Source organism: Nerophis lumbriciformis, linkage group LG09, assembly GCF_033978685.3.
Source record: "Nerophis lumbriciformis linkage group LG09, RoL_Nlum_v2.1, whole genome shotgun sequence".
Taxonomy (NCBI): Eukaryota; Metazoa; Chordata; class Actinopteri; order Syngnathiformes; family Syngnathidae; genus Nerophis; species Nerophis lumbriciformis.
The window spans coordinates 42,763,913-42,789,451 of NC_084556.2; the positions used below are offsets into that span (position 1 = coordinate 42,763,913).

General features: G+C 39.7%; 1 protein-coding gene across 4 annotated transcripts in view; it reads left to right on the forward strand.

Annotated features, from left to right (window-relative positions):
* Nucleotides 1-5,424: 5,424 nt before the first annotated feature.
* Nucleotides 5,425-25,539, forward strand: part of LOC133608019 (scavenger receptor cysteine-rich domain-containing group B protein) — a 60,956-nt gene continuing 40,841 nt past the window's right edge. For 2 of the 4 annotated variants that reach the window (XM_061963139.2, XM_061963143.2), the window contains exons 1-4: nucleotides 5,425-5,633; nucleotides 7,183-7,322; nucleotides 18,988-19,020; nucleotides 19,438-19,476. In XM_061963139.2, the coding sequence (XP_061819123.1) occupies nucleotides 7,187-7,322; nucleotides 18,988-19,020; nucleotides 19,438-19,476 (208 nt within the window). In that variant the 5' untranslated portion in view covers nucleotides 5,425-5,633; nucleotides 7,183-7,186. Of the gene's footprint in view, nucleotides 5,634-7,182; nucleotides 7,323-10,411; nucleotides 10,640-18,987; nucleotides 19,021-19,437; nucleotides 19,477-25,539 lie in introns of those variants that run through there. The other 2 variants (XM_061963140.1, XM_061963141.1) reach the window with 2 other exon arrangements.

Genomic DNA, 25,539 nt, shown 5'->3' on the forward strand with positions numbered 1-25,539 from the left:
TATTACAACAAGTGCATTTGAAATTGCAGGAAAAAAATAGTGCTGACATTCATAATAGCACTATTAACAATCCATCCATCCATTTTCTACCGCTTATTCCCAATAGCACTATTAACCATCCATCCATCCATTTTCTACCACAGTCATTTTAAACATTTAACTAATTCCTTTACAGAATAAACACATTTGAAAAAACAAGTGCAACTGTACTTATGTGCACAAAAGTGTTCACATTGTATTTCCATGGCATATTGCATGGTAACTAGTTCCACAGCAGTTTCTATCATGTTCTTACCTTATCTCATTGATCTCATCTCATACTGTATGTGTGTTTATGTGTGCGTACACATGAAAAACATAACAAATACATGAACATAACAATGAACATAGTTGTACTTTTTAGATGTCAGGGTCCTAGTAGACTTGGTTGCTGTGATGTGAGCAATTTGGCCGCCATCTTGAAGTGGTTGTATTTTATGAAAATAATATTACCACATTGTTGAGAAGGAGCAAAGATCTTCAATAGTTGTATGTGAAAATCACAAATAAATCTTCTGGGGGAGGATGGCGCCCCTACAGGGGTTTGGTTTACAAACTTTCAGCCCCACCTAAAACAAAATTCACCAGCCGCCACTGATTATGATGCATTCTCAGTTTAGGCAAAGTATAAAACAATACTTTCTTAACAGTATAATTGTAACCAGGAATAAGTCTTCAAGTAACAATATTCAAATACTAACGTTGTTGGGTAAAACAGCATTTGGTTTTATTCTGAATCCAGTGAAACAGATTGGAGGTTTTAGCTGATATAAAGACTTTCAGGTGTTTATATATGTTTAAGTATTTGGCAGACGCTTTCATCCAAAGCGACATACATAAAAAATACATATAAAACAATCACTGTAAACATGATCATTTAAGGGAAGAATGTAATACAAAATATCAATACAAAGTGTCAAGACAGAATAAACTCTCTGCTGCTGCAGCAACAGAGATACAGTCTATAAGGTATATAGATATCTAATGTATTCATACATTGTTTATGTAGTATATACACATGTATATATAACCTAATCATACTGTTTCTTCAACTTAAAAATAGCTGACTGTTTTTTTCCCCCTTCTCTGGGATTATATTCCCAGTTTTGATCTCGGACGTCTGGTCACTTATAGCGTATAAGAATATTATATTACTGTTAAGCAAACTATGAATAATAAAACACGCCAAAACATGTGTCCGTTATCATAGCTACACGTATGACAAAAAAAAACGCGTGAAAATCAGTGGTATTCAGTGAGGTATGTGGGCTTTGTACCGAGGATGTCGTTGTGGCTTGTGCAGCCCTTTGAGACACTTGTGATTTAGGGCTATATAAATAAAGATTGATTGATTGATTGAAGATGAATTAAATGCGCTGACAGTTCATTGCTCCTGCCAAATGAATTGCACTGAGTGGAGCGGATCACCACTCCAAGATGGCGGCCCCGCGCCTCGTTTGCGCCAGTAGGCAGTAGCGCTCCATGCTGCATCTACTTAGAATATGTCTATGCTTATAACGTTAGCAGTGAGTTTGCAGCCTCACTGATTTAACTACACAGCAAATAAAGTCACGTTACTTAGCCAATAAACGTTAGCTTACTTTCAAAACTTACCCTTCTTTATGCAACTTCAAATGTCGAACAAAGTTGGAAGTTGTTGCGTCTCCGTCTGTAATATTCGAACTGCGTGATTTGCATACGGCAATTCGTTTTTTGTTGACCAAGTCGTAGTTTTTATACCCGAACGAAACCAACTTTGGCATAATTGTTTCTCACTGGTGCATTGTTTGACAACTCTTGTTCATTGGTTCTCCTGCAATTTGATTGGATGACAGCTGTGGGATGAAAACAACGTAGATCTAATTTGATTGGCTGTTGTACTGAGAGCACACCAGCTGACAGGAACAACACGCTGATCGACACAGACGCGCTCCCAAATAACTTTTTAAGCTTTGGGTTTTGGGGAAAGTAGCAAGTCTTGTCAAGTCAAAAGGCTGAAGTCCAAGTGAAGTCACAAGTCATTGATGTTAAAGTCTAAGTCGAGTTGCAAGTCTCTTTACATTTTGTCAAGTCGAGTCTAAAGTCATCAAATTCATGACTCGAGTCTGACTCGAGTCCAAGTCATGTGACTCGAGTCCACACCTCTGCCGCTTTCAATACCGTTTACCATAGCATTCTATTAGCACGTATGAAAACACGTGGTATGTCAGACTTGGCATTTTCTTGGTTTAACTCATACTGTATCTTACTGACAGGATGCAGTGAATCTCCCCTAACTACGTAACCTTGTAGTATGTAAAGCTAACATCTGGAGTTCCACAGGGATCGGTTCTTGGCCCTGCACACTTCAGCATTTATATGCCGCTAGGTGACCCATCCATCCATCCATTTTCCCGTATGTCCCTCCTGGGGTCTCGGGGGGTGCTGGAGCCTATCCCAACTGCACTCGGGCAGAAGGCGGGGTACACCCTGGACAAGTCGCCACCTCATCGCAGAGCCATCACAGATAGACAGACAACATTCACACTCACAGTCAAATACTAGGGTCAATTTAGTGTTGCCATTCAACCTATCCCCAGGTGAATGTCTTTAGAAATGAGAGGAAGTCGGAATGAAATCAAACAATGGATGTCAAGCCACTTTTTGCATCTTAATGCAAAGAAAATGGAAATGTTGATTATCGGTCCTGCTAAACACCGGCACTTATTTAATAATACCACCTTAACATTTGACAACAAAACAATTGTACAGAGCGACTCAGTAAAGAATCTCAGCATTATCTTCGACCCAACTCCCTGGTTTGAGTCACACATTCCATCCATCCATTTTCTACCGATTGTCCCTTTTGGGGTCGCGGGGGGCGCTGGAGCCTATCTCAGAAGGCGGCGTACACCCTGGACAAGTCGCCACCTCATCGCAGGGCCAACACAGATAGACAGACAACATTCACACTCACATTCACACACTAGGGACAATTTAGTTGCCAATCAATCTATCCCCAGGTGCCTGTTTTTGGAGGTGGGAGGGAGCCGGAGTACCCTGAGGGAACCCACGCAGTCACGGGGAGAACATGCAAACTTCACATAGAAAGATCCCGAGCCCGGGATTGAACTTAGAACCTTCATATTGTGAGGCAGACGCACTAACCCTCTTCCACCGTGCTGCCCTGAGTCAGACATTAAAAGCGTTATTTAAACAAATTTCTTTCATCTCCGTAATATCACTAAAATTCGATGCTGAGATCATTATTCATACGTTCGTTATGTCTTGTAGAATCTCGTGTAGAATCAAATGATTACAGTTGGTGCAAAATACGGCTGCTAGACTTTTAACAAGGACAAGAAACTTTGATCCTATTACGCCTATACTGGCTAACCTGTACTGGCTCCCTGTGCACTTAAGATGCGACTTTAAGGTTTCCCTACTTACGTATACAATACTAAACGGTCTAGCTCTATCTTATCTTGCTGATTGTATTGTAACATATGTCCTGGCCAGAAATCTCCATTCTAAGAACTCTGGCTCTGGGATCCCCAGAGCCCAACAAAAGTCTGCTGGCTATAGAGCGTTTTCTATTCGGGCTCCAGTACACTGGAATGCCCTACCGGCAACAGTTAAAGATGCTACCTCAGTAGTAGCATTTAAGTGCCATCTTAAAATTAATTTATGCACCTTAGCGTTTAAATAGGTCCTTTTTAGACCAGTTGATCTGCTGTCTCTCTTTTCTGCTCTGCCCCCTCTCCTGCGTAGAGAGGTTATCAGGTGACCACTGATCAGTTTCCATGGAGGAACCGCTAGCTGTTCCAAGTCGGGACCCGGGATGGACCACTACTCTATGCATCAGTTGGTGACGTCTCTGCGCTGCAGACTTGTTTACATACAAGAGGATCCACTGCTGGCCTCACTTTGAACTGGACTCTCACGGTATTAACTGTAGCCACTCGGCATCCATTGCACCAGTCACCTAAGGGGGGGTTCCCACATCTGTGGTCCCTTCCAAGGTTTTTCGTTGTTCCCATTGGGTTGAGTTTTTTTGATGTTGGCCCTGATGTGGGATCTGAGCTGAGGATGTTGTTGTGGCTTGTGCAGCCTTTTGAGACATTTGTGTTTTAGGGCTATATAAGTAAACTTTGATTGATTGATTGAAGCAAGGAAATCAAACAAAGCACAAATATGATTCAATTTAAGAGACTGCTCAAACTACAAGTGTTCACAAAGTAAAAATAAAACAATTATGATGAACATCTTGAACCTTTTAAAAAAAAATAGATAATGATTATTTATGTATTTGATCATTTGTTTAATTTATTAACATTTAAAAAATGACTTCTGGGTATTTAGTGGGCTTTGTGTGCGCAATAGACAATTAGGATAGTTGGGATTTTGCTAATATTTACGGTAGTTACGACTCAGAATGCATAAACAAAAAAAAAACATATGTGTTCGTGTCTTACAAAAGGGTTATTAATGATAGGCAAAATAAACATAAAAAGTTCAGATCCCCTTAGTAATTTTTCTACATCCTGTCAATGTGCTGATGCTGTGGAAAAAGTGAGAACATCCATATATGTCGGGAAAAGGAAAATTTCAGCAAAAGTGGCTGGCTGGCTAACTTTTCAAAACCTGGTTAAAGCTAGTTGATAGTAAACCCAGAGAGGCATGCGTATGCTTTAGAAAGATATTAGAATGAGCATTATTATTTGGGTTTAAAATGAGCCTTGTTCTGCCACTGTACTGTACTGTACTATAGTGTCCCACTAGGATACAGTATAATTGTAAAAGACCCTGAAAGAGCAGGAAGATACCCGTTAATGTTTTTATGGATTTGTTGTTTTTAAAATTCTCTCTCTCTGTTTTTCACTATTTGGCTTTGTACTACAGTGAACAGTGGAAAAAATCTTCACATGATGTATTTTTCATTGATTTGTCCAAATGTGATTCACCTGTTTCCTTTTTTTGGGTGTGACAGTCTGGATTGTGTGCTGCACAAACTTGTCCTATCAGCTTTTAGTTGTTTTTTTGACCAGTTGTGAATCCTTAGGCTTTTTTTCAGAGGACCTTGTAGAATTACACTTTAAGGAAAAGGTTTTCAGCAAGTAATTTTGTGTTACTGTTTCCACTCACCACTCCCACTCGCACACCAGACGCACGCACACACACACAGGGGATATGGGCAACAGTGTCTTCCAATGAGAGTCTGCAGGACGAGTAGATCAGGAAGAGGAGATGCAAGGTTACCAATGAAGTATTAGCTTTCCTTCTTTGTTAGGTTTTTTTGTGTGTGTTTGTGCCCCTCCTGCTTTTTAACGATAGGCGGGGTACCGAGTGTGAGAACACTAACATAATACAATGATGTGCTATCTATTGTTTTACGTAATCTCTGTTACCAAAGCCATACATATTTATGGCCACGCAGAAGCTGAGGAGATGAAACATCTAAGAGAAGAACTGCTGGAGATTTTAATTTTCTAGAGTCATTATTTTGACAAAGTTTCTGTGTAATTTGTAGGACGTGGATTTTTTTTTTAACCAAGCTCTTCGCACGCACATTTTTTGTTTATTATTTATAATTTGGGTGTCAACATACACAACAGGTATGTATAATTTAATTTAGTTACATTTGCTCTACAGTCCTATAAGTAAGAATGCATATTTTCTCACAAATTATGACAAATTTTAAGACATGTTTTAAAAGATGTTGAGAGATGGATTTTCTGATTAACTGTATATGATTGTTAAAAGTGTATAATGTGTATATGATAACTCTGACATTATTATTAGTGTACTGTGTGCTTCCAGCATTTAAGATTTAATCATTTTCTTCTTTCATCTTTTTGGTACGGTTAATAAAACTCAATTGACTTTACAGTTTAATGCTTAAAGTACACATCTAATTTCACAGCATTTAAAAGTATATTATCTCACTGGAACTGAATGTTAATATTGTATTTTCTGTGCTACATTATCCATTATGAATATGGAGCAGTTTCCTCTTTCACAACACAACTAAAACTGTTGTTTGAGTGGTTGGTTATATTTATACTTGCTTGTTTGTTGAATTAGAGCAAAATACAGTGGTTGAATTATATCATTCCAAATGCCCACACATAGCAGAGATTAGCTAAAGAGTGAAGGGCCCACTATCAGTGCTTCTCAAATGCAGCAGACGTCCTCCTCTAGTCTAGGAGAGGAGAGGCGCCCCAACAGTGTCATCAGGTGCCGAAACGTTTTAGTGACAGATTACAGGAAGCAGTGTTTATGCCTGACGATGCGGCCTCAGAAAGCAGAAATGTCTTTTTGTGCCCCCTCAGCCTGGAATGTCTGCTATCTCCAGGGGCCAATATCAAATTCGCCTCTCATCATCAACCATACACATTCCAGTGTAAGGTCAGGGGGAATTATGATGGAAAAGAGGTATAACCCATGCTGAGCCATTTAATGGGAAACATATTCTTCTCTCTGCGTTTGAGATGTTAATAAAAAAGGGACATTCGAAGCTCAATCCTTATTTTTAAATATATCTAAAATCAATCCAATGCAATCAATGTCAATATTTGCAAAGCTATCCGAAGACAACTCAGCTTTGTGCAGATTAGTGTAAAAAAAAGATCTCATTATTAATTAATTATTTTATTATTACAGTATGCCAAAGGCCAATAAAAAAGGATGTGTGGCCTGCACTTAGGATATGCCTGCATGATACACTCCGTCTGGCCATCCCTAACTCCCTCCATTTTAAACACACATTTTCTGGGTTCGACTTATGAAATTTGTCATGTTGGCTACCCCTTCTACTATCTCCCGCGATTGCTGAGTGAATGCCGATGAATCTCAAAAATCTTAGTCTCTAGGGATTCCCCCACTATATGAAAAATCACAACACAGGTGACACCTGCGCCTTTATTTCCACCCGTCCTCAATGCTGGGAAACCCCCCTCACTGCCTTGCATTTCATATAATCTCTAGGAACAATTTCATTTCATATTTTGCTAGTCAGCGCTTCATTCTGAACACGATCATTAATACTTGCAAAAGCTGCAAGCACAATGGAGCACAGTGGAAATAGGGCAGACTAATGTGCCTGTTTGTTTTGTAGACTATGTATGAGTTGATAGAATATTAAGGTGTGTGAATATGTTGCAGGCTGATGGTCGGTCAGGCAGCCATGCGAGGCCAGCGCGTGGTGGGGAACGTGTGCCGCTGTTGGAATCCCGCAATCTGCCTATTGGTGACCTTACTTGGATGCTGCATCTTGTTAGCTCTCAGTGTGTTGTTACAATTTGGTGAGTGGGTGAGGGTTTCCCTAAGGGTGGAACAAAATATTGATAATGCAATACAGACCATTGGTATACTTCATTGTATGGAGGTCAGCTATCACTAACAAATGGACATTGGAAAGGTATTGAAAAAGTATATATGTATATTTGCTTATTTCAACTATTGTATTTAGATTTTTTTCCCCCCACAATATATTGCTTATTGTAAAATGGCTGTAGTATGACATTGTATCAAAAACATCCTACGTTTTGGGTAGAGAGCGGTGCAAAGAGTTTGGGAAAACCACAGCAAGGCCCCTTTAAATCAGTTCTTATACCATCTTGTCGATGTTGAGCTTTTCTCTGATAAAGAGAAATTACTGCACGTGAAATAATTTATTGTATATTTTGATTATACAGTATGTGGAACTATTAAAACATACATTCATGGCAAGTTGTAATAAGAGTAAGCTGGAAATACTGGAAATAACTACAATTTAAAGCACCCAAGGCAGGAATATCCAAACTTTTTCCATCGACGACCACATACTGAATAGAATACTTGGACCATTTTGATAATTTTCCATTTTGTAAACTGGTTAAAACAGTTTATAGGTGACAAAGCCTATTATCATCACTGTTACCATTATTAAAAAAAAAATCTTGTACCATTATCATGATGGAATGGGCAGGACTATAGGCACTCAGACTGTGGCGATTTCTGAACTAAATGGCAAACTGGATAACATCTCGGAGAACCTTTTCACCTTGCAAGTCAAAATTATCATCAATTTAAGGGCCAAGAAAGAACAAATTGAGTAGCCAAGGATTGGAATGTATTTACTCCCCCTAAGCCAAACATCCTAATCTGCATTCTGCCTGTTATGTACTATTATGCCTTTTTGTTCTTCCTTTCTGTTTTTGCACATTTATTACTCTCCTTGTTTAATTTTATTTTTGCAGGCAAGTTAAAAATATCTGTTGGCCAAAAATGGCTTTGGGCCGTATTTTTTAACCCACCTGACCTAAGTATCTACACATTGGAGCTCAGTGGGATCGAAACTGAAAGCAAAGCTCCAAAGCTTTAACAATTTAAATACAATATGTGTTTTGCTTTAAAACCATTAATTGTGTACTTATTTGTAGGCAAAGACTTAAGTTGATGAATTGATAGGAGTACCGTGAGAGGAATGACTCATGATGACCATAACTGGGGTTTAAACGGTGACAAACTGGGCGTTCCTGCTTGTGAATTCCCTGTAGATAAGGCCTTTTGTGTAAAGCTTGTGTGTTAGCAAGCAAATTTTCTGGCTCCAGGCAATACATTTTTTAATGCAGCAAGGATCCGTTTCACTGACAGCATCAACAATACACAGTCCTAACATTAGGTGTATGCTGTCTTGTAAAAAGTACTTGAAAGCAATACTTGAGTATAAAAATCTGCCTAGACACTTATTTAACTAAATGCCTTAAAGTAGCTGATGTAAAATGTACTTAAGAATTTGAAGTAGAAGTATTTCAACAAACTGAATAGTTAAAATGTTGACATGTATTGTGGCTTTCTTACACAAAAAAACTATATCATAATATTCAGGTTTAAACTTGTTAAACAATGAACTTGTACCGTCATTTGCTCTCTCTGTGTGTTAACTTGTTTTTAACAGAAACTGCATCTAGTAAGCTGAACCTTTTACTCCACAGTACAAAAATAACTCTTAGTTCAGCACTGTCCTTTGTTTCCATCTTTGGCAAAAAAAAAAAAGCTTATCTCTGAAGGCTTTGGAGATTCTAAATGACCCTCCAGATCTTTCCTCTAGAGCAGGGGTGTCAAACTCAAATACAGAGTGGGCCAAAATTTAAAACTGAACAAAGCCGCAGGCCAAGGTTGAACAAATGAACCTTTTGATAGGGACCCAAACAAGTTTTGCATTGAATATTGAACAAACAAGGCTTATATAACTTTATAGTGACATGCAAAATCGAGTTTCAAATAATAATAATAATAATAAAAAAATATCAATGGCATATCAAATACAATTTAAATAAAAATTGAATGCCTCTTTTCTATTTGCAGCCTTCTGAGGTAAATATCAACATTAACTTTTTCCACAGGCTAATACATTTGAAAATAAAATAAAATAATAAACCAACCATTCAGGACTTTAAACTGCTCAGTTTGCAACACACTGATCTAATCGGATGTGCCCAAGCCAAGATACCTGGCATCTTTTCTTGAATGGTAGTTCATTAATGTCGGGGCTCAGGCTTTGAGCTGAGGCAACCTTCATTATCGAACGAAGGTGTTCATCAGTCATTATATCTCACACACACACACACCTTGTAGTGTCCCGGAAGAGCTGCAAAGGGTTCTGGGTATTTGTTCTGTTGTGTTTATGTTGTTTTACGGTGCGGATGTTCTCCCGAAATGTGTGGTGTGGGTTCACAGTGTGGCGTATATTTCTAACAGTGTTAAAGTTGTTTATACGGCCACCCTCAGTGTAACCTGTATCGCTGTTGATCAAGTATGGCTTGCATTCACTTGTGTGTGCGTGCAGAAGCCGCACATATTATGTGACTGGGCCAGCACTCGTTGGACTGGATGTAAAGCGGACGTGACGATTTTCGGGAGGGGCACTGAAATTTGGGAGTCTCCCGGGATGGTTGGCAAGTATGAAAATTAGCGGTGAATGCGGTGTTACCGCGGCACCGCCGTTGAATATAATCGGCGGGCCAGCTCTAGTGTTAATTTGATTTCACCTCAAGGGCCAAGTGAAATTACACGGCGAGCCAAATTTGGCCCGCGGGCCAGAGTTTGACACCCATGCTCTAGAGTGTCCCAAGCAGCGTGGTATGTAGAGCTGAAACGTTTCCTCGAGTAACTCGAGTAATTCGGTTACACAATATATTAGAGGATTTTTTTCTGCCTCGAAGCGTCATTCTTTTTTTTTTACAGCATTTTGCCTCGTTTAGTAAACAGTAGTCAAAGCTCACGTTTCGTTTCACACGGACTGTTTCGGTATTGCACAGCGTGTTTACGTCACAGATCATACGCACACTGCACAGCACCGCTCTTTTAAATACGCTTGAGTTTAGAAAACTTTTTCGCCAACATAACTCGCAATGGCAGACGCCGCAGAAAGCAGTGGACTAGAGCCATAGCAAAACGAGGAAATTAAAAAGCGACAAAAGTTGTCTAAGGTGTGGGAACACGTCCCACTAAAATCAGATGAAAACGCAGTAGTATGCAAACATGCTAAGTGAAGATCGCATACCACAATAGCACAAGTTCGATGCTCTAGCACATGTCGAGAAAGCATCCGCTTTGAGGGACGTCCGGAGGCGAGGTAAGTCATCTATTAAATGTAAATGCAAAAGTTGTGTTAGTAAAATAAATGTTATTCATTATGATAACCAGGATGTGTTCTTTCACTTCCGCGAAGTCATTAAATGCTGCCAAAAAGTGTTGAAAACTAACAACGCTATCCGAGCTGTTGTGTTCAATTAGCCTTTCATTAGTAACCACGCGAAAATAGTCGTGCAAAGTTATTCGGGTTATTCAAGTCATGCAACCACATTCTACTTAGATAGCTTGCACTTGCACCCACTATAGTCTATATAGCATAGGCGCCGAATCCGCCGATCTACATTTCTGCCAGTAGGTGCTCGGACGGGCGGGAAATCTGACGCTACTTTTCTGAGCATGCGCGGTTTTTGCTTGGTAGTGACTCACCACTGGTTGCACATTTCAAATGCAGTATTAAAGGCACTACCTCATCCACTTTTTATGTTTGATATAATGAAAACTGTTCTTATTGTTTTATTTTTGATACTAAGAATATTGTTGTATTTTAACTTTCTCAGGAAATATTAATTTTTAACTAATTTTATATATATATATGTGTTTTCATCTCAGACATGTTATGTTGGCAAAATTAACATTGATTACTATTTTGTATGCAAAGAATGCAATGAACTGTATTGCATTCTTAAAATTTAAAACTGTTGTCATTATTAAGTGGCTTGTCTTTTTATATTGTTTATGTATTGTTGGCAGGTTGAAAATAGCTCAGTGGATTTGCGTGGAGAAACCACCATTTAAACGGCACTGTATAATAATCATCACGAGAGACAGGAACTTTGTTTATGCGGTCACACCACACAGCACATAGGGCTGTGAGTGCACCTGTTTTTATTAGCACACACAAATTGGCACAATCAACCACGGACGTATTTCAACTGTGCGTGTCAGCCTTCAATAATGAAAACAGGCGTTTCGGAAATAAAAGACAATTAGGCCAAACACTGTAATTGAGGGCACATCTTAACATCCATCCATCCCATCCATCTTCTTCCACTTATCCGAGGTCGGGTCGCGGGGGCAGCAGCCTAAGCAGGGAAGCCCAGACTTCCCTCTCCCCAGCCACTTCGTCCAGCTCTTCCCGGGGGATCCCGAGGCGTTCCCAGGCCAGCCGGGAGACATAGTCTTCCCAACGTGTCCTGGGTCTTCCCCGTGGCCTCCTACCGGTCGGACGTGCCCTAAACACCTCCCTAGGGAGGCGTTCGTGTGGCATCCTGACCAGATGCCCGAACCTCCTCATCTGGCTCCCTTCAATGTGGAGGAGCAGCGGCTTTACTTTGAGCTCTTAACATGTATAATTAAACCTTAATTAAGCAAAAATATTGCTCTGGCCCGGCTGCACCAAATAATAATATAAATCCATTTAATCAAGTCAAAATACAAATAAGGCAACAAGAGAAGTATCCCACACTTCTCTTTTGTAAAGTAAATTTGCACAGCCGACATGGGCATCTACATCAACAATATGATTTGCCTGAGAAGCTGGACAGGACAAAAAAATAAATAAATAAATTAAATTAAATAAAATAAAAATAAAAATAAAAATAAATATATATATATATATATATATATATATATATATATATATATATATATATATATATATATATATATAATTTATTTTATTTTCTATTTTCTTTTCTTTTTTCTTTTTAAAGCAAAAATATGATTTATTTGATTACTCGATTATTCGATCGGGATATTCTATAGAATATTCGATTACTAAAATATTCCATAGCTGCAGCTTTAGTGGCATGCTTTGTCTGTTCCCAGCAGGAACTAACTTTTGACAGCCTTTCTTGTGGGTCAAGCAATACACTTGCGAAGGTAGTAAACATTCTCACTCACTGACATGTCCCTTCTTTCAATCAGCATTTGAAACAAAATTTTTCAAGTGTACTTGATGGGATCGCCATTAAAAACTGTGGACTCTGGAATTGGTAGACTGCTAAACTTGATGGACTCAGCCAAATCTTTAGCCAATGCTGTGGTGCTGTCTTCTTGTGTGACCTTGGTTGTAAAATGCCCTCTTTTGGTGTCTTTAAACATACTGAATGGCTTTGAACTTAGATTGAGGTGGAAAGTCGCAATCTTTGGTTAAGATTTTCAAGTTAATTCCTTTCATGTTCCGTTTCTTCCATGACATTCGGAATGGCTACCGTTTCAATTACTTCTGCTGCCGTTTCTTGTCTTTTGACAGACAACTTGGGACTTTGTAACGCTGCATAACTTCACACTGAGCCAGTTTTACTCCAGCGCACTGATTTTCTTTCTAAATATTTTTCTCGTTTTACTCTGCTGTAGGGCTGAAACGACGCGTCGACGTAGTCGACGTCATCGGTTACGTAAATACGTCGAGGACGTTTTTGTTCGTCGACGCGTCGCATATTTACGTCACACTACCGTCATGGCGGAGCGCAAAGCAGACGATGCGAGCGGTGCGAGCGAGGGGGAAAAAGCACGCCAAAAGTCGTCAAAAGTGTGGGAGTATTTCAATAAACGGCCTAAGAAGAAACGCTACTTTTACTCCGCTACTTTTATCTACATTCAGCTCGCTACTCGCTACTAATTTTTATCGATCTGTTAATGCACGCTTTGTTTGTTTTGGTCTGTCAGACAGACCTTCAAAGTGCCTGCCTTACTGGTGACGTTTCACTTCGTTCCACCAATCAGATGCAGTCACTGGTGACGTTGGACCAATCAAACAGAGCCAGGGGTCACATGACCTGACTGGCCCGAGCTAACTTCGGGTGTTACCATTTAGTGATCAATTGTACGGAATATGCACTGTACTGTGCAATCTACTAATAAAAGTTCCAATCAATCAATCAATCAAAAGTGTGAAGGAAAAAAGACCCTTTTTTTATTTCAACCGTAAAGACTGACTGCACAGTTCCTGTCTTCACAATAAAAGTCCCGCTCCATCGCGCCTGCGCTTTCAAAATAAGAGTCTCCGAAAGCCAGCGCAAACAAGCTAGCAAGCTACGGAGTTTGCCGCCAATGTATTTCTTGTAAAGGGTATAAAAACGAATATGGAAGGTGGACAAATAAGATGCCAAATAACAACCACTTTCATGTGGTATTAGACAGAAAGGAGGAATTTTTTTTCTCCTCCATTTGAAAACGTGGACGTTACCAGCACTGCTTCCTGATTACAATCAATGCAAGTCATCAGAATCAGGTAATACACCAACTTATATTCTTGTCTTCATGAAAGAAAGGAATCTATATGTTAAACATGCATGTATAATTATTAAAACACCTTTAACATGTAAACAAAAACGGCAAAATAAATAAATATAAATTATATACTGTATATATCAATGTATGTATGTATATATATATATATATATTTATATATATATATATATGTGTGTGTGTGTGTGTGTGTGTGTGTGTGTGTGTGTGTGTATATATATATATATATATATATATATATATATATATATATATATATATGATATGTGTGTGTATGTTACTCAGTACTTGAGTAGTTTTTTCACAACATACTTTTTACTTTTACTCAAGTAAATATTTGGGTGACTACTCCTTACTTTTACTTGAGTAATAAATCTCTAAAGTAACAGTACTCTTACTTGAGTACAATTTCTGGCTACTCTACCCACCTCTGCTAATAATGTTGTTGTATGCACACTGTGTCGAGCGGAAATGGCCTATCATAGCAGCACAACGGCAGCGTTCTTGCCATCACCATCAACTAGTCAATCGTCCGCGTGAGTATACCTTGTCATCATTACACAAAAACATGAATGTGTCATTTGTATCTGCGTTGTAAATTCATAAACTAAAGCACCGTTTCGCTCTGAGAGGAGCGTTTGGCGTGCCTGTTCAGTGTTTACAAAGACGCGCTCCTCTTTAACGCTAACGTTAATTAGTTGTGCAAATACCTTTTACAACATTAACAATTACGTATACTATGTACAAACGAACAATTAACTTTCACTTTAATCATACTATCATTGTTGTGTTATTAAGCAAAATAAGCAAAAGTTTTACTTTTGTTGAAATGTTTACACTGTTGTTACAGAATATTTCGTTTTGCACTTTTTTGTATTGGATGTTTATCTTTATTTTTGCACATTTTAGCAAATAAGCAATACTTTTACTTTTGTTGAAATGTTTACACTGTTACAGAATATTTCCGTTTTGCACTTTTTTGAATTGGATGTTTATCTTTATTTTTGCACATTTTAAAGCAAAATAAGCAATACTTTTACTTTTGAAATGCTTATACTATTGCAGAATATTAAGATTTGCACTGGATGTTTACTTTTATATTTGCACATTAAAAGCAAATAAGCTACTTTTAATTTTGTTAAATGTTTACATTGTTACAGAATATTTTGTCATGTTGTTGTCAATGTTGACTGAGTGGCCATACTTTTTTTTTTGTAAATAAAAGCCATGCCTTTTGAAAAAACTGGCCGACATTTATTTTTTCATCTTCATTTTAAATAAAAAAAGTAATCGGTAAAAGGAAAAATAATCTATAGATTAATCGAAAAAAAATAATTTATAGATTAACCGATTAATCGAAAAAATAATCTATAGATTAATCGATAGAAAAATAATCGTTAGCTGCAGCCTTACTCTGCTGTAAGGTGTATTTTGCTTGTTGCATGATTTTCTTCAAAACTGCGTAACATGTGTCTACTCTGCTGCGAGTGTCTCCATCAGGAGTTTCAAGATGCAAAGCTGTCCTTTCACCTATTTCACTTCTCCAGATGTATGTTGGATTTGATATGTTCATGCAAACTGGCACTGACAGGTGCATCAACTATTATGTTAGCTTGTTTAGCGACAGATTTATATTTGTCATATCTGACATTGAAGCGAGCTTTAAGTCTCTTAACTCTCTCTTGATGCAGTACTTGGCCATTTACAGTGAGTTTTTTCCATCGTAGACCTATACTCAAGCTGTCACTTTTAGGAGCTTGATTTTTGATTGCTTCTTGTGGGCTTTTGTCTAAAACGTCTTCCTTGAAATGTCCTGTTTTCAGCAACTCAATAGCTTCAGTGTCGCAGTCTTCTTGGTAATCCATGTCACTATTTGTCTTGCTTAATTACTTAACTTGAACTTAAATATTTAGATGAGTCAACTCAACTAATTAACTCAACTATGTAAAAACTCTTAAATGTACCTAAATCAACATCATGGTTTCTCTCTTTAAAATTAGCTTAAATGTGAGGTCCAACAACCAATACCTTAAAACATAAACATAAATGTTATTTCACTTGTTAGTTATGTTATGTCATGTTATGTTACAGTTCAGCAGCTGGCAGGTTAGCAGTGCTTAGGTCAGGGGTCGGCAACCCGCGGCTCCGGTGCCGCATGCGGCTCTTTGATCAGTGTGATGCGGCTCAGCTGCATACTTGCCGACCCCCCCCCGATTTTTCCGGGAGGTTTCCAGATTTCAGTGCCTCTCCCGGGGCAAACATACTCCGATTTTCACCCGGACAACAATATTGAGAGCGTGCCGTGATGGCACTGCCTTTAACGTTCTCTACAACATGTCGTCACGTCTGCTTTTACACCATGCTATCTGCATGCCGGCCTGGTCACATGTTGTATGCGGCCTGTGCTTACACACGTTAGAGATTGCAAGGCGCACTTGGTCAACAGCCATTCAGGTTACACTGAGGGTTGTGATATAAACAACTTTAACACTCTTACTAGTATGCACCACGCTGTGAACCCACACCAAACAAGAATGACAAACACATTTCGGGAGAACATCCGCACTGTAACACATTATAAACACAACAGAACAAATACCCAGAATCCCATGCATCCCTAACTCTTCCGGGCTACATTATACACCCCCGCTACCACCAAACCCCGCCCCCCCCAACCCCGCCCACCTCAACCGACGCACGGAGGGGAGGCGGTGGGGGTTGGTGGTAGCCGGGGTGTATAATGTAGCCCGGAAGAGTTAGGGATGCATGGGATTCTGGGTATTTGTTCTGTTGTGTTTATGTTGTGTTACGGTGCGTATGTTCTCCCGAAATGTGTTTGTCATTCTTGTTTGGTGGGGGTTCACAGTGTGGCGCATATTAGTAAGAGTGTTAAAGTTGTTTAAAGGGGAACATTATCACAATTTCAGAAGGGTTAAAACCATTAAAAATCAGTTCCCAGTGGCTTATTTTATTTTTCGAAGTTTTTTTCAAAATTTTACCCATCACGCAATATCCCTAAAAAAAGCTTCAAAGTGCCTGATTTTAACCATCGTTATATACACCCGTCCATTTTCCTGTGACGTCACACAGTGATGCCAATGCAAACAAACATGGCGGATAGAACAGCAAGATATAGCGACATTAGCTCGGATTCAGACTCGGATTTCAGCGGCTTAAGCGGTTCAACAGATTACGCATGTATTGAAACGGATGGTTGTAGTGTGGAGGCAGGTAGCGAAAACGAAATTGAAGAAGAAACTGAAGCTATTGAGCCATATCGGTTTGAACCGTATGCAAGCGAAACCGATGAAAACGACACGACAGCCAGCGACACGGGAGAAAGCGAGGACGAATTTGGCGATCGCCTTCTAACCAACGATTGGTATGTGTTTGTTTGGCATTAAAGGAAACTAACAACTATGAACTAGGTTTACAGCATATGAAATACATTTGGCAACAACATTTGAGAGTGCAGACAGCCCAGTTTTCATCAATTAATATATTCTGTAGACATACCCTGATCCGCTCTCTTTTCCTGAAAGCTGATCTGTCCAGTCCAGTTGGAAATGCATCTGCTTTGAGTGTCACAGGATATCCACACATTCTTGCCATCTCTGTCGTAGCATAGCTTTCGTCGGTAAAGTGTGCGGAACAAACGTCCAATTTCTTGCCACTTTCGCATCTTTGGGCCACTGGTGCAACTTGAATCCGTCCCTGTTCGTGTTGTTACACCCTCCGACAACACACCGACGAGGCATGATGTCTCCAAGGTACGGAAAACAGTCGAAAAAACGGAAAATAACAGAGCTAATTTGACTGGGTGTTTGTAATGTGTTTGAGAAAATGGCGGATTGCTTCCCGGTGCTTCCGAGAGCGAATAATAGAAAGGCGTTTAATTCGCCAAAATTCACCCATTTAGAGTTCGGAAATCGGTTAAAAAAATATATGGTCTTTTTCTGCAACATCAAGGTATATATTAACGCTTAAATAGGTCTGGTGATAATGTTCCCCTTTAAACGGGCACCCTCAGTGTAACCTGTATGGCTGTTGAACAAGTATGCCTTGCAGTCACTTATGTGTGTCTGCAGAAGCCGCACACAACATGTGACTGGGCTGGCAAGCTGTTTGTACAGGTTGTAGAGGGCACTAAAGGCAGTGCCATCACAGCACGCTTTATTAATGTTGTTTGGGTGAAAATCAGCAGACATTCGAGAGATAGTTACTCTGAAACTCGGGAGTCTCCCGGAAAAATTGGGAGGTTTGGCAAGTGTGATGCATTTATATAAAACTCGCGGGCCGCACTAACATTAAATTTTCATATTAAGGTGCGGGCCGCGTGTCTGAGACCCCTGGTTTATACATAGCACAAAGCAAAAAAAACCTTTGTATGCAGTGTTATTTCATTTTAAATTTCGAAAGAGTTCTGTGGCTCCCATTGTTTTCTTTATTTTGTGAAACGGGTCAAAATGGCTCTTTGAGTGGTAAAGGTTGCCGACCCCTGGCTTAGGTGTTTAGCACTAAGCGCCAGTGTCGAACATTGCTTCACATCAGTTATGGTTTGGCACTTCAGTGTAAAATCATCTTGTTCACACTTGATATGACAACCAACAGGCATGACATTACTAACTCAACTTTTGTTTTGGACTAATGATTAACGAAGATGGTTCTCGGAAATGTATCAAAGTAAAAGTAGTAATTTTCTTTCAGAAATGGAATGGAGGGAAAGTGAAAATAGTCAGACTTATTATAAATAATGAGGTGAAGTACAGATGTGTAAAAGAATATACTGAGGCACAGTAAAAAAGTATTTGTACTTTACTTTACAACACTGCATATACGAGTTTAATCTATTAAGAGCCAATCCAAATTTTGTTTAAAAACAACAATTGCTCTGTTTGGCGCTTAATAATGTGTTTATAATTGTGGTTATAGTTTGCAGCACTGTGCAACTCAATCTAGACACCTTAGTTTGTTGTCTCTCTGTCTTGCTATCAGAAACCCTTTTTTATCTGCATATCAGCACTAGATTATGATATTATGGTTGTTGAGTAAACACAAAGATCAAGTAGAAAAGTTAATTTTTTCTCTTCTAACAGTAAATAGTAATTTGTGTTTTGTGCTTTATTTTAATTTCAGGACACATGAAAGTAAACCGACGGGCTGTATCCAGTAAGTCACTTTCTGGTTTTGGAATGTTCATTAAACTAGGAATAGTGGCCCTGAAACACTGACACCAGACAGATGATTACTGCTTTATAGCTCAATATTGTATCCCATGTGAAATGTATGTGTTTCAAAATACAAACATAACATTAAATGACCTACTGTTCTTAGGTGTGATGTATTCTGTAACAAAATGCCTCGGAAGTGTTTGTGAAATGCTGAAACCGAATACACAATTTTTCAGGTGCTAGTATATCTATTAAACAGAGCCAGAAACAGGTTCCTTTACAAAGCATATACAGCACATGGAAGTGGTGACTCATTTCTGAATGACGTTTGTTTCATTTTACAGACAATTGGCTTTTTCCTTGTTACTTGATCATGTTCTTACTGTCCCATATCTTCTCCTATTGCCTGTTTCAGCCAATAACTTGCTATCCCCAGTGAGGAAGCATTACTATGGTAAGCATGAATTAAAATAGGTGCACCTACATACACACACCTGCCCCAGAATCTAATTTCCGGGGTAAAAAACATTACAACATCAAGGTCAAACAAAAATGTAGTCAGTGAGTCCTATCAGTTCTTTTTAAACAAGGTCACAGATGTTCACTAACTTTCTCAATGTCTGTATCGTTCACATTCACACCTAAGGAAAGAAATATGGCTTTTTGTGTAGCCATTCAATGAAAAGACTATTACCTCTCCCAGAAGGCAATATATCATTAAATTACATCCAAGCAGTTGAATGTTGAGACAGTGTATTGTAGGTTGTTTTATCTCACGTAGTTCAAGTAACCCAATTCTGATCATTTTACTCCACATGGTCCAGTTTGAATGTATGTCATAGCAGTGTAAGCAAAGGGAAACTATTGAATCAGATATTCTATGATTCAAATGAGGCCCCAATCCAACAGGCTGCAGATAGAAATCTGATAAAACTGCTAGCCGGATGTGTTGCTGATCTAGAACATACATTTACACACACGGAAAATATTGGAATCAGATATTCTTTGATTCAAATTAGGCCAAGATCAGTAGCAATTGTTCTGAGACTGCAAAGGAAACTCATCTTACCCTATATTGTAAAAAAAAAAATAATAATAATAAATTCAAATAAGTACTTTTGTGCTACATTTTATTGACTAAATATGCGCTATAATACTTTTGTTGAGAATCAGCTACTTATCGTTTCTTGTCATTAATTGTGGTAGCGTCACATAGTATTAAACAGTGTTGGAGCTGAGCATCCATTAACTGTAATGGGGTGGCATAGAGTGGGTTGTTCCACTGCAGCCAAACTAGACAGCCAAAATGCTCCGCTTTGTCCCGCTCATCGAACGCTCGCTGCAAGTGTATGGAAAGTGGGCCTGAATTGGCTGGCCTGTACGCTGAGCTATCAAATCAGGATTGGATTAACTGTTTGTGGCTGACTCCCTTTTTGAATGACAGCAATTTGAGCGACTCAGACATCTTGAAATATAAACACACACAGCATTTTTTCAAGTTTTGTTCCGTTGTTCCGAGTTGATATATGGAGAATTTTACAATCTTTAAGTGTCTTTTTTAAATCAAGCATCAAACAATCAAACATATATTTTATCTGGTATTGGAGACTGTCCTCGTGATTAGAGAGTAGCTGAATATTAGACTTTCAAACGCCATAGACAATCCAAGACGTACAGTTACACAATTGTAGAAATGTAGACACGTGTGTCTTTAAATGAAATCAAAAAAAAAAAAAATGTATTTGACACCTCTGTTAGAAGCCTTTTTATTGGCCAGCCGCAAATGATGGCGTGACCACTGATTACTTCCGCCCTCACCAGGTTAGAAGCCTGTACTATGAAGGATGATTTATGTTCATCTAGGATACATTTGAGGATTAAGTTAGGATATGCAGTACTATAAATCAAACGGTAAAACAGGGCTCTACAGTGCCCATAAACTGACAGACAATTGTTTACATTTTAAGATATTTATTTTCTTTCAAGTCCACATATCCATTGTCTATTCTATTCTATTCTATTCCTATAAATGATTGTCATTTAATGCCTTGGAACGAAATGCCATAATAAGTACATGGATGCTATGCTGTTAAAACATGCATCGTACATTAATTCTAACAAAATAGAATGAAGCCTACAAAAGACATGAAACCTATTTACAAAAACAGGAAATATTTCAGAATAATTTATTTAAAAAAACAGTCCACTCCATGACAGTCCAAATGATGACATATGCAGTATGACATATGCGGCACTATGAGTACCAATTCAAACTAAATATTCTGTGAATGAGAAAACCCGTTTCGACCTCTTTAAAACTTTCCATAAGGTCTGTTACCTGCCACTCAAGGTGTTGACGACAAAGCTGTTGATTCTTCTGAAATATCACAAAAAGAACGTTTAAAAAAATGTTTTAATTACTATTCATCGAGACCTCCGTCGGTCAGTGTTGACCATTGATAGTGTCCAAGTCTTGGCTGACTGCTCGATTGGAACAGCGTCGTCTGTGACTGAACAGACTGATGCAGGACAGGCAGTCATTCGCGCAGAGGTCACAGCGATGAAGGGTGTCTGGTCTATAGAAGTGGTAGCGCTCCTGGAAGTCCCTCCGGCAGGTTCGCTTGTCTGCTGTTGTCTGCCTCTGTTTTTCCTCCCCTGCCCTCAGATGTTGAGTCAGGGTACTCTTCCACTTGGATTGGTTGGCTGCGGTGTTTTCCCAAGAGTTTGTATTTATACCAACAGCCTTCATGTCTCTTTTCAGCACGTCCTTGTAGCGCAGCTTTGGGCGCCCAATGTTCCTCCTTCCCGATTTCAGCTCCCCATAGAGAATATCCTTGGGGATTCTTTTCTTCCGTCGTCCATGCGGTGAACATGACCCAGCCAGCGGAGTCTGCAATGTCTCAACTGGGTGTACATACTGGGGAGACCAGCGCGAGATAGGACTTTGGCATTGGTCACCCTGTCCAGCCTAGGATGCGTAGGCTTCTCATACGGAAGGTGTCGGGACTTTTCTCCTGTCTTGCATAAGTTGTCCAGGTTTCGGTGCCATACAGCAGCGTGCAGACAACACAGGTGTTGTACACTACCATCTTGGTCACAAGAATCAGCTTGGGGTACGTTCACACTCGTGTTGCAAGGCGAGCAATTGTGGTGGCCGCCTTGCCGATTCGTTTGTCAACCTCAGAGTCAAGGGAGAGGTTGTCGGTGACTGTGGAGCCAAGGTATGTGAACTGCTGGACGACGTCGAGTTGGTAGTTGTCGATGTAGATGGCTGGCTGTGACTCTGACTGTTAAGTAAAAGTCCTTGCAGGCCTGGGAGAAGCGGATCACCAGGGACTGTAATTATTGCTCCGTGTGTGTTGCTATAGCCGCATTGTCCGCAAATAGCATGTGTCTGACGAGAACATCGCAAGTTTTGGTCTTGGCCCAGAGACGGGAGGGGTTGAAGAGCCGTCTGATCTAGTTCGCAGGTAGATTCTTTCTGTTGACGTGCCGAATGCATGCTTGAGCAACAGAGCGAAGAAGATGCCGAAAAGTATTGAAAAAAGGACACAGCCTTGTTTGACGACGCTAATGATGCTGAAAGGTTTGGATGAGCTGCCGTTGAAATGTACTGTCCCCTTCATCTGTGTGGAAGGATTCGATCAAGCTCTTGAGTTTGGGTGGGCAACCAATCTTGGAGAGAACCTTGAAAAGTCCATCCCTACTGACCAGGTCAAATGCTTTGGTGAGGTCGATAAAGGCGATGTACAGGGGGACATGCTGTTCTCTGCACTTCTCTTGTAGTTGTCTCAAGCAGAATACCGTATCTATGGTAGATCTCTTGGCGCGAAAACCACATTGACACCCCAAGTAGACTCGGTCAGACAATTTCTGCAGACGGATCAAGATGACCCTGGCGAAGACTTTGCCAACAATGCTCTGGAGGGAGATACCTCTGTAGTTGTTGCAGTCACTTCTCTCTCCCTTGTTCTTGTAGAGGGTGATGATCTTGGCACGGCCCCTTCTTCCCAACACTGGCATAAGACCTGGTGCAGCGGAATTAGTAGGGTGGTTTTGCAGTTCTTGATAAGGGTCCGGTGGAATACCATCACTGCCGGGGGCTGTGCCCGAGGCCAGGCTGTCAATTGCCTTACTGAGCTCTTCGAGTGTTGGCTCGGCGTCAAAGTCTTCCATGGTTGGCAGGCACCCGATGGCATCAATTACTATTACCTATTCAGATAATAATATTTCTTACCATTAAATATTTCTACAAAGTCTGTCAGCTGCCACTCAGTGTTGATGACAAATCCCAGTCACGTTGGTTGTGTCCTTAAGCAAGACACTTCACCCTTGCTCCTGATATGGATCGTGGTTAGGGCCTTGCATAGCAACTCAGGCCATCAGTGTGTGAATGTGGAAATAGTGTCAAAGCGCTTTGAGTACCTTAGTAGTAATAGCTATATATATATATATATTTACTTAATAGCTATAATTCAAATATATCCATGCTAAAAGCATACAGACAATAAGGACGCTGAGGTTGACAAAATACAGATAATGTAAAGATAACAAGCATGTCTTTGTGTGCAAAGTGAATGTATTTTGCTTCAAAAATTAGACAATCCAATCCTCACACTCTTCCTATGTAATATATGTCATAAATTAAATCCACAAGCTAACTTTGTACTGTATAATGAAACTGACTCCAACTATCATGTCCTTAAACTAGTTAGGAGTAGTAAAACTAGCAAGCAACAGTCTGTATGTAAACTAGTGACTCGACAAGCTGACAAACTAAAAATGAACATGAATATAGTTTGATGGGTATTATGAACTAGTTTCATTCGACAATTGCCCAGAACAAAATAAAAGTTTCAAACGACGCACTGTTGGCTATATATGCTTTGTTAGCCTAGCAACCAACAAGCCTCAATATAAATGTAGTACTTTACTAGGTAACACAGTAACACAACACAGACAGTGTGAATTGAAAATTTAAGAGGACAACCTTTTTAAGCCGTTTGAAAGTCAAAGTTTTTGTGTTCAAGCATGTGTGTTTCCTTTCGTGTTCTTTGACATCTTAAGGTGATGACATCACAAGCTCTAGGCCCAATGCCTTGGCACATTTTTCAGCAATAAAATTGAGTTTGACAAAATCAATTAATGCAGAGATTCAAGAAAATCAATTTTGTGTTGTAAAATTAATGTTTAAAAGAACAAAAAAATGAGTTAAAAAGAAAAACATATTTTGACTATATGAAACTGAAATAGTCACAAAAAATAAATCAACGTAATTTGCAATACAAAAACCAGTTCACAAACTTAAGTTCAATGAACTATACCTCTGCACGAGTTTTTACAGTGTTTGCATGTATGAATATACGTGTCTATGTGCGTATGTATGCATGTACAATATATTTGTCGCTCAGTATGTGGGGGAGCCAAAGTACAACCCCAGCCACCCACAAAGTCCAACCCAAAACAGTGGGTGTGGTACACAGGTGACAAGCCAGTAAGAGACCACACCCCACGCGGGCAGAAAAACGGGACGTTCTCCCCCGAGGGGCCCAGAGACTCCCCTTAGCCGGACGAGAAGACCGCCCCGCCCAACAAGCAACCTCGGAATCCACCGTCCACCGAGAATCTGCCGATCCATCCCCCCCCGACAGGTCTGGCTGAGCGCCACCACCCCATGAACAACCCAAGACAAGCCCACACCCAGACGACAGGACGATATTGAGTTTGAGTTTGAGTTTATTTCGAACATGCAATCATACAACATGATACATCACAATCTCCAGTTTCTCTATTCAACATGTTCGAAAAGGAGTAGGAAAAAGCAGAGCTTATTTAATCCTACCCCTTTTCTTTTACATAACAGTTGCTAAAACTTTTCTTCACTTCCTGTTCTCAATTTATTCACAATATACTCCATAAGTAATAACAATAAAAATAAGTAAATAAATAATAATTGGTGAAGTAAGTTACATTTCATATGTTGAGATAAGTACGATTAGTTTGTGAGTGAAAGAATGAAAGAATGGATGAGTTAAATAAATACAGAATGTTTATCATGGTTCTTCTTCTTTATACTTTGTAAACACTTTAAGTTTGAAGAGTTTCTTGAAGTGAATCATATTAGTACATTGTTTGATTGCTTTGCTTAATCCATTCCATAATTTAATTCCATATTGGGCGTGAAGGACGACACAGCAGAGCGCAAGGGTACCATCATGACGACAAACGAAAACAAAACTGACAAGTCCGCCAGCTCCGACAACCACCATGCGCATACGCCGCCACGGATTCAGCACCCACGGGCGTCTGCACCACAAACAAACAGCAGCAAAGACCACCGCTGCAAACCCTCCGACAGCTAGCACCATTGAGAAACTGCGACCGACAATCACACGCCGACAAAACCATGGGGACCAACTAGCACCGGTCCGCTAGCCAGCTTAAACGCCAACATGCAATCAAGAAACATTGATGCCATACCCCACCAAGACACTCCACTCCCCAATCTAAACCCGCA